The sequence below is a fragment of the Sylvia atricapilla genome, chromosome Z, assembly GCF_009819655.1.
Source record: "Sylvia atricapilla isolate bSylAtr1 chromosome Z, bSylAtr1.pri, whole genome shotgun sequence".
Lineage (NCBI taxonomy): Eukaryota > Metazoa > Chordata > Aves > Passeriformes > Sylviidae > Sylvia > Sylvia atricapilla.
In genome coordinates, this window is record NC_089174.1 from 69,682,308 (window position 1) to 69,695,418 (window position 13,111).

At 41.3% G+C, this 13,111-nt stretch overlaps 2 protein-coding genes across 2 annotated transcripts; one reads left to right on the plus strand and one right to left on the minus strand.

Annotated features, from left to right (window-relative positions):
• Window positions 1-2,502: 2,502 nt before the first annotated feature.
• Window positions 2,503-6,444, minus strand: RAD1 (RAD1 checkpoint DNA exonuclease). Its single transcript, XM_066339614.1, has 5 exons — window positions 6,161-6,444; window positions 4,697-4,805; window positions 3,781-4,039; window positions 3,293-3,391; window positions 2,503-2,951 (listed from the first exon to the last, which is right to left on the minus strand). Exons 1-5 carry the CDS (start codon window positions 6,353-6,355, stop codon window positions 2,768-2,770), a joined length of 846 nt encoding a protein of 281 aa, XP_066195711.1. The 5' UTR covers window positions 6,356-6,444; the 3' UTR covers window positions 2,503-2,767.
• Window positions 6,445-6,515: 71 nt separating this feature from the next.
• On the plus strand, window positions 6,516-11,889 carry BRIX1 (biogenesis of ribosomes BRX1). Its single transcript, XM_066339617.1, has 10 exons — window positions 6,516-6,700; window positions 7,394-7,505; window positions 7,891-7,934; window positions 8,639-8,709; window positions 9,063-9,112; window positions 9,242-9,315; window positions 9,415-9,465; window positions 9,755-9,856; window positions 11,051-11,179; window positions 11,494-11,889. The coding sequence occupies exons 1-10, from the start codon at window positions 6,545-6,547 to the stop codon at window positions 11,761-11,763; spliced, it is 1,059 nt and encodes a 352-aa protein (XP_066195714.1). The 5' UTR covers window positions 6,516-6,544; the 3' UTR covers window positions 11,764-11,889.
• Window positions 11,890-13,111: the final 1,222 nt, after the last annotated feature.

The window sequence follows — 13,111 nt, forward strand, 5'->3', positions numbered from 1 at the left end:
CCCGAGGTCAGTTCCTACTCTGAAAATCACAAATCAAAATAATTGGAGGGAAAATCACTTGCCAGTTTTGTGGCCTCTGGATGTGGGATACCCACAGGCTCCAGTGCTGCCCATCAGAGCTGCCAGGCAGCACCTACCACAGCTGAACCCTGGTGGAAGGCACAGCTCCCACCCCGGGAACTGGTTTATTTTACACAACAAGTAATTCTGAGTACTTGCATGCACCATTTTAAAAGAAAGCAAGTGGGCAAATCTGAATTATGACAAGCCTCTTCTGTGATACTACTTATAGGAAAAAACCCCATGAGCTGAACATTTCTTCTGCTGCAGGTTTCCTGTAGTCTCCAAGGGGAAAAGTCTTGTTAAGTAGCAGAGACAAAATGTACTAAATATAACCCGAGTTCTGGATCCCATGCAAAGTGTAGCAGGAAATACAATGCAGCAGTTCAGGAAATCTAATGCAGAAATCTAATGTGCAGAATTTGAGTAACTTACTGGGTCAAAAATATGCAGCGGCCTTCTAGTCATCATGTTCCTCTTCACCCTTTTTATTTTACTGTGTTTGAATGCAGAAATGTAATTGAATTCATCACAGATGGATCCTAAATCTATTTCAATGCCTTTCAGCACCAAGTCTGTAGGCTAGACATGTCTTTGTCTCCCTAAAACCATATCCATGAAGTCAAAAGTGCACAAGCACCACCCTACCTCTGGGAGATTAAGCCAGGACTCAGTCCATTTGGGGGTACAGACATTAAGTCCTACAGAAACAATATGTGTATTTAAACCTAATATTTATTAAATGCAACTTATTTTCTGGTATTTTGTGGTATTCTAACTTCTTAGGGTATTACTTCCATGATCACTGTTGGTAGGCTGTAGAAGAAATCATCATAAGTACTATTTGAAGAAGTAACAGAATACATCTGTAGGCAATTACATAAAAATTCAAATGTTAGGCCACAATTCCTGAACGCAATAGAAAATCTTGGATATTCTAAAATAAATCACACCAAGAAAGTGGTGTGTTCTACTTCATTTTTATCCTGTCACTCAGGGATTATGTAAATCATCCTTGATACTCAATAGTCAGGGATAGCATTAATAATTCCCAATGAGACCATAACTTTTTTTTTTTTTTTTTAATTGAAGAAATTGACACAGTAAGCCAGAAGGAAATTCATTTATACTTGTCCTGGGTACACTTTAGTTTGGGAAAAAACACCAGTGAATAAGAGTAATATAGAATATTAGGTGTCTATGTCAGCCTTGTAGTTCAAAAATTTGCAATTGTTTATAAATTTCAAACAACTGTACTGCAAACTTCATTGCAATAAATGGACAATTTGCACAAAAAACTAAAGTAAACTGTTAACACTGCATTCCAAAAGTATACTCTTGCTGTCATAAGCAAGAGGTGAAAAATGATCCACAAAAGCATTTTAAACTTAAAATAAACCCAAAGGGTACTGCTGAACTGTGGAGCAATCAACTTGGTAACATACGAACACAGTTTTCCACAGAAAACAAAGCAAGACCTCACTTGACAGACAAGAAAACTTGACTAGAGTGTAAAGCTGTAGAAACCACCTGCAGATTGCTGACCCTTTGCTCACATCCCACAGCAGAGAAGCAGGGAGGGCTCAGTCTCAGGTGTGATTTGCAGGCGCTGCATGCAGTACAGTGCCTGGCTCTTCCCAGGTATTTCCCGTTCTGAGCAGGTTGGTTGGTGCGAAAGGACAAGTGGGATTTTGACCTAAACACAACCCCTATCTGCTGTTCCAGATGCGGGACACTGCAGAAAACTGCCCAGGAACCATAATCTCTTTTCAGTGAGCATGAGATCAGTCCCAATTTTAGCAGTGATTTGAATACACTGCTCTGTGGGCCACAGACAGATATTCCCCTGCTGCAATCAAGGAGCATCTCCTGCTGCTGAAAAAGGCTACTAAGAAGGCAAACGAATTTTATAAATAATTTTCAGTATGGTAATTTTCTCTCTTACGATTCTTAACACCACCAGTAGAGAGCAGCAGAGTAGGAACAGGGACATGAATATACAGAAGCAGTTCAGCTCCAGCATTCTTGCAGATGTAATGCAGCATAATAAACTACTGATCCAAAACAATGATGTTGCCAAAACAGTTATGAGTAATAAGTAAGTAAATCCTGGCTTCTATATCAATTTACAAATTCAACGTCAGTTTCCAGACAAAATGGTAAATTGGTGTCAGACAGAATTCCAAGGAATTGAGTTATATTAAGAATTAATCAAGATGAAGTGAAGCGCAGTGGCTTCACTGACAAAACATGTCAGTACTTGCCAGCAAGAAACCACCTGCTTCTATTAAGAGATCAGTTTGAAAATGTTGTTCTCTTTCAAGACAAATTTGGTTTTAAGTCACTGAAAGTCAACTGCCTAATATACAATTAGTATTCAGATTTTCCCTCATGTAATTGCTTACTAGAAGCCAAAGACAAAAAACATAACACAAACAAAAATTCTTGGAGAACACTGTAAAAAGCATCAATGTATTATACAAACAGTACTTCAACTTTTTCAGCTTCAGTTTGAGTCAAAGCTAAGAAATGTTTACAGTGGAAGAAAATTAAAGTCTTCAGCTTTCTTATTCCAAAGATAAAATATACAGATAATATTAGCTCCATCAAACTTTACAGCTTTCATTTAATTTTGTAAAAAAATATAATGTTTTATAAAAAAAAATTTATATAACCAAAAATATATTACAGACACCAGCAAACACACCTAAAGTTCTGCTTCAGTGATGTTCTCATCAGGGCAACAATAGTATTCCACAAAACAGATTTGTCCATCTTCATTCCTAATCATATACTGCAGTGAAAGAAATCCTTGAGCATCTGTTCGAATGGACACTTTACAAGACAAAGCCAGTGCTTTTGTGGATGGTTTAAGCAAAGAAATCTTGTACCTGCAGAAGAAAAAACAGTATTATGAAAAAAAAAACACCTTTTTTTTTTTTTAATACTGTGCAAAGAGGAGCTGAAACATTAGTCATGAATAAAGACCAAGAATAAACAAAAAACTATTAGGAACACGCTTATTTGGTCTTTACCTGATAACAACATCATACTGTCAATGCCAGCACTTAGCTTTTGATTACAGACACAGACTTTTATCAGATGGGGAGTATTTCTGCCCTCACACTAACAACATAAATGTTACAGTAATGCAAAAAGAGTTTTTAAACTTCCCATCAAAAACGCACAACCTGGCATAGTTGTCAGTCACATCAGTCACAGGCTTTCTAACCTGTTTGTCTGGGTCTGGTTACAGTGGAATGCTTCCATCAAATCAGAGTCCCTAGGGTAGTCTAGATGTGCACTTCCAGCATTTCCAAAAGTGGATAACCTGGAAGACAAAAGAGCACCATCTCAAAATCCCTGATGAGAGCTCTGTAAAAACTCATCAAAATGAGTAATTGTACATGTATATTGTACATTTATAAATGTACATTGTACATTTATATCTCAATAACTGTTTCACAAAAACACTGCTGTTTGTTTCACTTTATTTAATCAAAAATGCCAAACTGTTCACACCAGTGTAACATTTACCAGGTTGTCAAAGTACGCATTACTATATTAATTAGAGTACATACTGTGATTTGCTACGCTCGTACAGTTCTTACTGAAATGAACCAGTATTCTAATCAGTTACCCCTCTCCACTGTGAAAACTTCCAGTCCTCACCAAAGGAAGCCAAGCACAAACATTTGAGTTGAAAGCCATTTCTAGTACCTGAAGTAGGGTTTATCTGGAGACATGGTAATCTGCAGAACTTCACTGGTCATATCCAGTTCAGCAAATGCTTCTCGTAGTCCCTCCGACTGCAGGATAATTTTATTAACAACCTTTGTACTGCAGAAATCAAAATCTAACAACTCATCAGGTTCTTGAGTGTTGATTTTGCACACTGTTACTACTCCTCCTTCTTCCAAGAACAGCATCAGGGGATATCCATAACCATGATAACACATTCTAAGGGCCGTTGACGTTCCTGAAAAAGAGAGTGAAATATACATTCTGCAGAGACCATAGCTAGGACGTTTGACCACTTTAGAAAATCCACATTTTTCTGGCATAAGGGACACAGATCAATTTGATTCACCTTGTTTGGTCCAGCCTCCAATACGTTACTGAAGCATACTTAGTGCTGCCTCCTAGATACCCTCTGAAATGCTAATGGTTATACAGCAAAACTAAATAACTTGTGTGTAGAAAACTCAAATCCAAATAATTTCACCCACCAAACAGGAAACACCATGTGACAATGAAGACATGCTACAGATAGTTTAGAGGAATTGGAAAATCCTCATGATCCTGTGTCTCTTTCTGGATCACATAATCTCTTCTTACTTCTCTTGTTACTTGTGCAAACTGAAGTTAATGCAGCTGAGCTTGTACTGCAGTCACATCCTCCTGTTGAAGGTTATCACCACCTGAACCTCTATTTTCCCAAAATTACAGCACTCTTCAGTATACTCAACTTAGATCTTTAGGTCAGCCACAATCAAAACTATAGAGGAATCAGGAGTTCAGCACAGAGCTGCAAGGGTAGAACTGCCCAGAAAGCTATCATAGTACTACTCCACCTGAGTACACACCTTGCAGTACCCACTCAGCCTTTCATGGGTTCATGGAAAACATAACACACCTGGCAAGGAGCTGGTTCCAAAAATGGTAAGGCAGTCTAGAAGAACAGACAAATTGATCCGGAACATCACTGATTCCTCCTGAACAGAAAATTCCTGAAAAATTTCTGCCTGTAAGTTAAAGCAAAGAGATGAAAAGTTGGAAGTTTCTGCAATTATTTTACAGTTTAAACTTCATCATTTCCCATTCAGAAATCAGTGCAACACAAACTGATTTCTACATGCAACACAGCATTGATTATAGAAATATGGGTCTTCATCCTCACAACTAGGAAAACACAATCAGGCCACACTTGAAACAAGGTAGGATGGCATAAAGATGAAATCTCAAACACTTGTCTTTTATGGTTTAAGTACAAGCTACAAACGTTAAGGCCTAGAGCTGCTTACTTCTGGAGCTGGAAAGGCTCATGGAACTGTACAATGTATCACTCTTCTCCAGTAACAATACTTACAATTTTTTATGCTCAGAGCATGAATAAACATTCCAAATACTAGAAGGAGGTAAGAACAGAACAGTGACTTTTCACCACTCTGAAATATGTGCTGAATCCTGCCTTTGACTAGCCTGATAGGAGTAAACTCCTATTCTGTTTGTCACTGTCACTCACTACTTTGTGGCACCTACAAGAACAGAGAATCTCAGAAATAGAGTAGAGTGGCATAAACTGCTTTTGGAAAAGTAATTTCATATTTTCCTGGCAGCCCAGAGAGAAAACCCCACCCTGGGGTACTTTGAGTGCAGCACAGCAATCTTCAATCAAGTCTCTGTGAATCTGTACTCTTTCACAGTTGACATAAATCCAAGCTTTTGGCGTTGGAATGAGCTATAAAAACACTTAAAGAGGGGAACTACGAGCGCTTACTTGTGCAACTAAGCACAGCACAGCCAGAAGGAGCTGTGAGTTTGGCAGGCACCAATACATTACATGAGGGTGCAAACCCACTACACTGTCAAGTGTGCAGGGTTTGGAATTCCAACAGCATGAACACCCATAAACAAGGGCAGCTTAACCATGGCCCTTTCTCCATGCCAGCTCAGTCACCCCTGCCTTGATTCCAGCAAGTCTCCCCTTCTCCGCAAGCAACCACATAGTATTGTTGGGACTGGAAGGGACCTCTGGAGATCATCCAGTCCAGCCCTACTGCCAAGGCAGGGTCACCTCGAGCAGGTGACACAGTAACACATGCAGGCAGGGTTTGAATGTCTACAAAGAGGGAAACTCCACGACTGCACTGGCATTTTATTCCGAGGCTCTGCCACCCTTACTGTCAAGAAGCTCTCCCAGCCTGCTCTTCTCCAGACTGAACAGGCCCAACTCCTGCAGGCTCTCCTCACAACGGAGATGCTCCGGTCCTTTAATCATCTTTGTGGTCACCGCTGGACCCTCTCCAGTGGCTCCCTGTCCTCCCGGTGCTGCGACAGCGGCGGTAAGCGGGGCCTTGTGCACCGACGTTCCCCGTACCTGGATGAAGGCGTTGGCCTGGATGCACTTGGCATCCTCCACCGTCACACGCAGCCCGCTGGCCGTGGCGAGGCAGGTGGCGTAGTCCTGGAAGTGCACGGCCCGCAGCAGGCTGGACAGGTGCCGGGCATTGTCCAGGCTGGCGGACAGCGCGTAGCGCTCGCCGCTGGCGGGCGGCTGCGCCGAGAACGGCATCGCCGGGCAGCGGGAGCGGCGCGGCACCGGGAACGCAGCAGGCTGGATCACAGCGGACGGAGCGCCGGAGGGAAAGCGAGCGCAGCCAACGTGAGCGCAGGAAGTGAGATCACACCCTGGGCAGCACAGGAAATGCGAGCACAGGAACCGCGTGACACGGGAAGGGGAGCAGCGAGTGGCGAGCGCGGCATGGCGTGGGGAGGGATGGCGGCCAAGAGGAAGCGTGGAGCGCTGTCCGCGGGGAAGGCGAAGCGCGCCAGGAGCGCCCCGAGCGGGGGCGAGGCGGTCCCCGAGGAGCGCAGCGTCCCGCCGCAGGAATACAGCATCCCGCCGCCCGTCTCCCAGGTACCGCCGCTCGCCCGGGGACCGGCCTCCTCGCCGTCCCGGGGCTCGGGCTGTCTGAGGGAACACGGCTGCTAAGCCGGCACAGAGAGGTTTATTCGTAATCTTTTGTAGTAACCGCACAAGTGGAAGTTAACGTGGCGGTGGGTTGTTTCCGTGAGAATACGCGAAAAGTGCTGTTCTGGTCGATGTCTATGTGTTACCTCAGTCTCAGAAGTATTTGGAAGAGTTGGACAATTCTGTTGTATACAGAGGCTGTATGGAAAATATTCCTGTTCTGTTTAGGAATCAAACGAAAATTATTTCGGTAATTGTGTGCTTGTAAGAAAAACGTAAAGTACTGCCTGTAAACGCAAAGATTTCGCGTACGCTTATCGACAGAAAAAACTGGGTTGTGCTCTGGGGCTGTCCCTGAACCCATTTTGCAGGAAAATACTTAAGTGGAAGTGAAAGGCTGTGCCTGGGAGTATACCGTGGATCAGGATGAGGATAGTTCCTCCTGTAAAACAGTGCCCCCCTATTCTTGTAGGGAAGTCTCCACTCTTGCAGAGAGTGTGGTTCTATCTGGGAAGGCAAATAAAAACGAAGGTTCTTGCTGTGTCTTTCTGTATTTACTATCCAAACTTTTATTTTTGATGTGTTATAACAATATTAAGGCTAGAAGCTTCCCACATAAGTGTTGCGGTTTTTTCCTAGGGCAAATGGAAAAACAAGGAGCGAGTGCTGATATTCTCCTCTCGTGGAATTAATTTCAGAACAAGACACCTAATGCAGGACTTAAGGACATTGATGCCTCACTCTAAAGCAGGTGGGGGTTGAACATCATTCCTAACTTATATTTTGAGAATATTTTTAAGCCTAAGAGCTCCTAACAAACTGTTCTTTTATGTTTTTTAAATGTGGTACAGAAGAGTTTTGATGAAACTTGTGTCTTAAACAAACACCTTTTGAGCCAACAAGTACTGCAATTGTATAATAATATTTTCTGGGAAGTGAATCCTATGGCATCAGTCTAGAACCTGCACAGTTAGTTATGCTCTATGTTTATTTATTCCATAACATGACAGAAACATTTTGATAATTACCATTTCATTTATAAACTAGTAAAATTTTTGCAAAAGACCTGGATGTCAAAAGAATCTCTTGTATTAAATTTGTTTTCCAGCCTTGTAAATGTTGTTTTTGTTTTCCAGATACTAAAATGGACCGTAAAGACCAGTTGTTCGTAATCAATGAGGTAATTTAGGATTTATCTTGGTGCTATTTTATTTTATTTTATTTTATATGAAAATTCAGAGTGCAAGGGAAAGGGGCAACCAAGTTCAAAGTATAACTTCATGGGTGAAAATTATTGATATCCAAAAAATACTCATGTTTAAACAGAAAGTTGACTTTTGATTAATAAAACCAGAATGAAACTTTTAATTAGATACAAATTTTTGTCAGAAGAAATACAGCATAATGTGCTTTTTTGTGTAGGTGAGAGATGTAGTACAGCTTATACCTGAACAGTGAAGGGATAAAATATGCAGCCAGCTCAAATGTGGTAGGGCACTGAAACTAGAACCTAAAGTTTCAGCTCCTGTTCTTGTGTTTGTATCTGGAGAGTTTATCAGGTTGTTTGTAGCTTTAATGAAGTTATTACAACTTGTAGTAAGTACATGAGATGTTAAAAAAAAAAGTGCACACGCACAAAAAAAAACACCCCACCAAAAAAACCCCAACAAACACCAACCCCAAAAAAACCAGCAGAAAACCCCAAAACCCAAAAAACAAACACCAACCAAAATTTGGGTATCAGTAGGTGTCATTTAATACGACAAGATCTTTGCTTTTGAACTTGCATTTTGGAGAGGGTAGCATACTAGAGAGGAGTGTGGAAAATTTTCAAAAATGTCTTCAGCATGTCTATAAGAGGCTAATTTGATGCGTCTTGTGTAGGTGTGTGAAATGAAAAACTGCAATAAGTGCATCTTTTTTGAAGCCAAAAAGAAACAGGATCTCTACATGTGGTAAGGAATGTTATATTTTGTTACATTTCTGTTTATAGCTACAGATGCTTCTATTCTAGCTGATGTTTCCTACTGTAATTGTGAAGATGCATTCTGATATTGTACTTCCGTGGATAGTGCAAATTTACAATGCACGATGAGCTTTGGGAGACTGTTTGCAGAAGCATTTTTCAAAATTATTTAGAAAACAAGTGTTTATGAGCATGTTAAAGGAACTCAGTATGGCTGTAAAAGTGACAGAAAATACTTAAATGCAGGAATAACTGGTTGGGGTGTAATGTGGAAATACAGCATGTCTTCTGGCTGCTGGTAACATTTTTCTTTCTCTCTTCCCCACCACCTGTCCTCTGCAGGCTTTCAAACACACCACACGGACCATCTGCTAAATTCTTGGTGCAGAATGGTAAGCTAGTGGACATTATTTTTGTTTGTATTATGTTTATTATTACATATGATGTTTGTATTCTTGCTGTTTTGTCTGAAAAGTTTTCTGTAAGTAATAACGGTTTTCTGGGTTTTTTAATCACTGTAGTTCATACATTGGCTGAATTGAAGATGACAGGAAATTGCCTAAGGGGTTCAAGACCTCTTTTGTCTTTTGATCCAGTAAGTATAGATTTGATTTAATTTCAGTATGTTTTTAATCTTTTTTCATTACTATTGCATTTAGCCTTGTATGTAAAATAACGTTTTTATTTTTTGTAGATATTTGACCAGGAGCCACACTATACCCTGCTGAAAGAATTGTTTATTCAGGTCAGTTTATAGTTCTAGTGCCTGGTCTTTCTACTGGAGATGTTTTGTTCACAACATATTTTAAAATTGCTAGTGCTTTTTTCAAGTAGCAGTTTTACACCTTTGAATTTTGAAAAGATCACAAAGAATTGGGATCAAATTCTTAACATGACTCAGACACTTCTTATGTTTTGGGTTATGAAATATAACCTGAGCTTGGGACCTCAGTAATTAAAAGGAGTTTAAAATTACCCATTTATGTTTGACCTCTTAAATTGCAGATGTTCAGAAACACTGCCTTTTATTACAGATATTTAGTACACCGCAATACCACCCCAAAAGCCAGCCTTTTGTCGATCATGTTTTCACCTTCAGCATCACTGATGAAAGGATCTGGTTTCGCAATTACCAGGTGAGTGGTCTCCCTTAGCTCTTCAGAAGGAGGTCAGTGGAGTAATTTCATATCATTAAGAATCATTACTCTTGTTACTCGCATATGCCAACCCCCAGTGCATGCAGATTCCATGTCCTGAAATTACTTACCTTCTCCCATATCTCTGGAGACATCTGGTTCACTGAACCTGCATTTGAGTTGTGATTCTTGGTAGCAGGACATAGTACCCAAGGCCTAAACTGTGCCTTGACCTAAATTGCTGCTTTGACCCGAAGTGATCTAGAGCTTACTTTCTCTAGAAGGAATACAAAAATAACGAGTACTCCAAAAGCTTGTTTAAATTTCAAAGAACTGTTTTATGTACAGCTGAATTTATACAAATCTAGATAATCATGTACTGTATTTCAAATTTAAATTCAGTTGTGTATTACCATATTGTCTTGATTTGAAAGACAGGTATCTGTGAAGGAGGGGCATGGCCTCCCTTCGAATTATTTAATTTAGAAAATTAAAGGAGCTTTCAGGCTGTGGTATGGGAATAGGAATAACAGTTCTTTACTAGTATGTATAACAAAGGCAAACAAACAACAACTACAGCAATAGTAACAGAACCAGGAACCTCGAGGGGCTTTGTTTCACAAAGCCCAGGGCAGTCCATTCTCCTGGGGCTCTGAGAGGAACCAAGCTGGAACTGTGGAAAATCCCGGGCTGGTAGATGGTCAGAAGCTCCACGGTGGTAGCTGGAACTCAGGAATGTCCCAGCAGGGCAGTGCGGGGCTACAGAGTAGCACAAAGCCTCAAGGCAGTGCCGGAAGAAGGGGGGTGGCAGGGCAGGGCCGGCCCAGCCGGGCAGGAGGGGAGCTCAGCGTTCGGGGCACGCCAGCAGATGGTGATAGATTTTCTCCGGACTCGACCCGGGACGGTGAACTCCTCCCACAGCAAGCAGCAGCCTGGCCGTGTCCTCTCCGATGCGATGTTAAGAGCGAGAGTGAAGCTGCCCCCACCCCAGTCCTTATCTCCCTCTTCAGTCTTTTTCGGCCGCCTCTTTGTTTTGGTCAAGCACCCTTAAGCACCCAGTACTTAGTCTCCTAGTAACTTATGAGGAAAAAATTCTTTAGAGTAAAGAAGGAACAATCCTAACCCCCGAAACATACAAGTCATATGCTTTGATTCAATCTATAAGAAATGGAGAAAGTTTTCTTTTTAATGCAGATAATAGAAGAAGATGCATCTCTAGTAGAAATTGGGCCACGTTTTGTCCTGAACCTCATAAAAATCTTCCAAGGTAGCTTTGGAGGACCAACTCTGTATGAAAATCCTCATTACCAGTCCCCAAATACGGTAAGCAGCTCTGTCTTTGTTTTCTCTTTCATTTAGCAACTGATTTGAAAGCCAGCCTTTCAGTCAGTCTGTGCAGGAGCATCAAGTATGCCTTTCCCTATGACTCTTTGTCGTGCCCTAAACTGATGATAGTTTGACAACAGAGTAGTTTTATAATCGTGAAAGGAATGCAGAAGTCATGTCACTGAAAAGATGGTGTTACTCTGAGGGTCTTGACCATTAAGCAGAGAAATTGGCCTGTGTTTCTTTAATACCAGATTCCTTCAATCTTGCTTATTTGAAACATGATGAAATTTAAGTTCTTATTTTTATAGCATCGACGGCTGATAAAATTGTCAGTGGCAGCTAAGTTTAGAGAGAAGCAGCAAGTGAAAGAAGTGCAAAAGATAAAGAAAAAAGGGACTAAGGTCCTTGTTGAAGAAGATCCTACCGAAGTGGTCTTTGAAACTCCAGCTGAAGAGAAGCCAGTGGAAATACAGTTTGTGAAACCGGAGTCAAAGCCAATTGTTAAAGATAAGAAGAAGCTCCGCAAAATTCAGAGGAAGAAACAAAAAAAGCTGTTCAGAACTGAAGGATCTGCATAGGTGTTACAAGGGATGAAACTTCATACAGTATCAATCGAATATTGTAAATATTTGAATTTACATTGTACAAACAAACATGGCTGAACTTCAGTTTTTAAGTAAACAAAATATACATTTCTTTATAAAGATTGAATTGGCATTCTTTTATTGTCTTCTGGGATTCTGGGTTTTGAGAAATAACATGGCATCCCTTTCAACCTGGCCTTAAACCCAGGAATGGGTCATCCACAACTGCTCTTGTCCAGAGGACAACTTCTCTGAAGCTATTTCTTTATTAAATACCTTTAATCTAGTTCACAGTTCCTGGTCTTATGACCTGGTTCTTCCACTGATTACTTCTGTATCCCTGTGCACTCCCCCAAACTTTGTTGTGTTTCTAAGTCTTGCTTTGGCCCTGTTTCTATGTGATTCCTCTTTCAGTTTCCAGCATCTTGCAACAATGCTGCAAGGACACAACTGGCTCAAGAGGAAGCTGACCTGTTAAATTCTAAATATAACCCCACCCAGCATGGTGAGGGAAATCCTATAACTTCAGCAGCAAAGTGGTCTGTGTTCCATATGATTGTAAAGAAACACTGGTGAATATATAGGCATGTGCTCAGTTCACATAGTCTTAATACACAGACAGTTGACTGGGAAAGGACCCCCCCATCAGTATCATCGAGTCCAACTTAACTCCTTGCTAAACTATTTAAGCGTGTAACTAAGGTCATCATCCAGACCCTCTTTAACTCTTGACAGTCTTGGTGCCATGACCACTTCCATGGGAACTGATCACCCTCTGTATAAAGCACCTTGATGCCCAATTGGAATTTTCCCTGGCACACTGTCATGGCTTTTTCCCTGACACATTGAGCTGGCAACTCAGCCCCAGAGAGCTGCCTGCTCACTCTTCCTTGGTAGGATGGGGTAGAGAATCGGAAGGGTAGAAGTGAAAACTTGTGAGTTGAGATACAGACGATTTAGCAAAAAGCAAAGCTTTTGTAAAGCAAAAGCCATGCACAGAAGCAAAACAAGGAATTTATCGACTCTGTCCTATGGGTAGGCAGGTGTTCATCTCCCAGGAAAGCCAGGCTCCATCACATGTAACAGTGACTCCGGAAGACAAAAGTGTCACTCTGAATGTTGCCCTCTTTCTTCCTCCAGCCTTGTGTGCTGGGCATGGTGTGTCAGCTGGGGTGAGCTGCCCTGTTTGTGTCCTCTCTCTTACTTGTGCACCCCTCTCTGTTGGGTAGGGTGAGAAGCAAAAAAGGCTATGAGTCTGAGCACTGCTCAGCAATAGTGCAGGCATTTCTGTTACTATCCACACAACATTTGTGTTTTTGGCACAAAACAAATCCAAAACACA

What these genes read in the sequence shown, in the direction of transcription:
- RAD1 (XM_066339614.1), bottom strand. Translation starts at nt 6,355, where the DNA reads ATGCCGTTCTCGGCGCAGCCGCCCGCCAGCGGCGAGCGCTACGCGCTG. An exon ending in CCAGATAAACCCTACTTCAG is followed by an intron (nt 3,392 to 3,780) that starts GTACTAGAAATG and finishes TTTGTCTTCCAG; the next exon opens with GTTATCCACTTTTGGAAATG. An exon ending in AACCAGACCCAGACAAACAG is followed by an intron (nt 2,952 to 3,292) that starts GTTAGAAAGCCT and finishes TTTCTTCTGCAG; the next exon opens with GTACAAGATTTCTTTGCTTA.
- BRIX1 (XM_066339617.1), top strand. Translation starts at nt 6,545, where the DNA reads ATGGCGTGGGGAGGGATGGCGGCCAAGAGGAAGCGTGGAGCGCTGTCC. An exon ending in AAACAGGATCTCTACATGTG is followed by an intron (nt 8,710 to 9,062) that starts GTAAGGAATGTT and finishes TGTCCTCTGCAG; the next exon opens with GCTTTCAAACACACCACACG. An exon ending in TGAAAGAATTGTTTATTCAG is followed by an intron (nt 9,466 to 9,754) that starts GTCAGTTTATAG and finishes CTTTTATTACAG; the next exon opens with ATATTTAGTACACCGCAATA.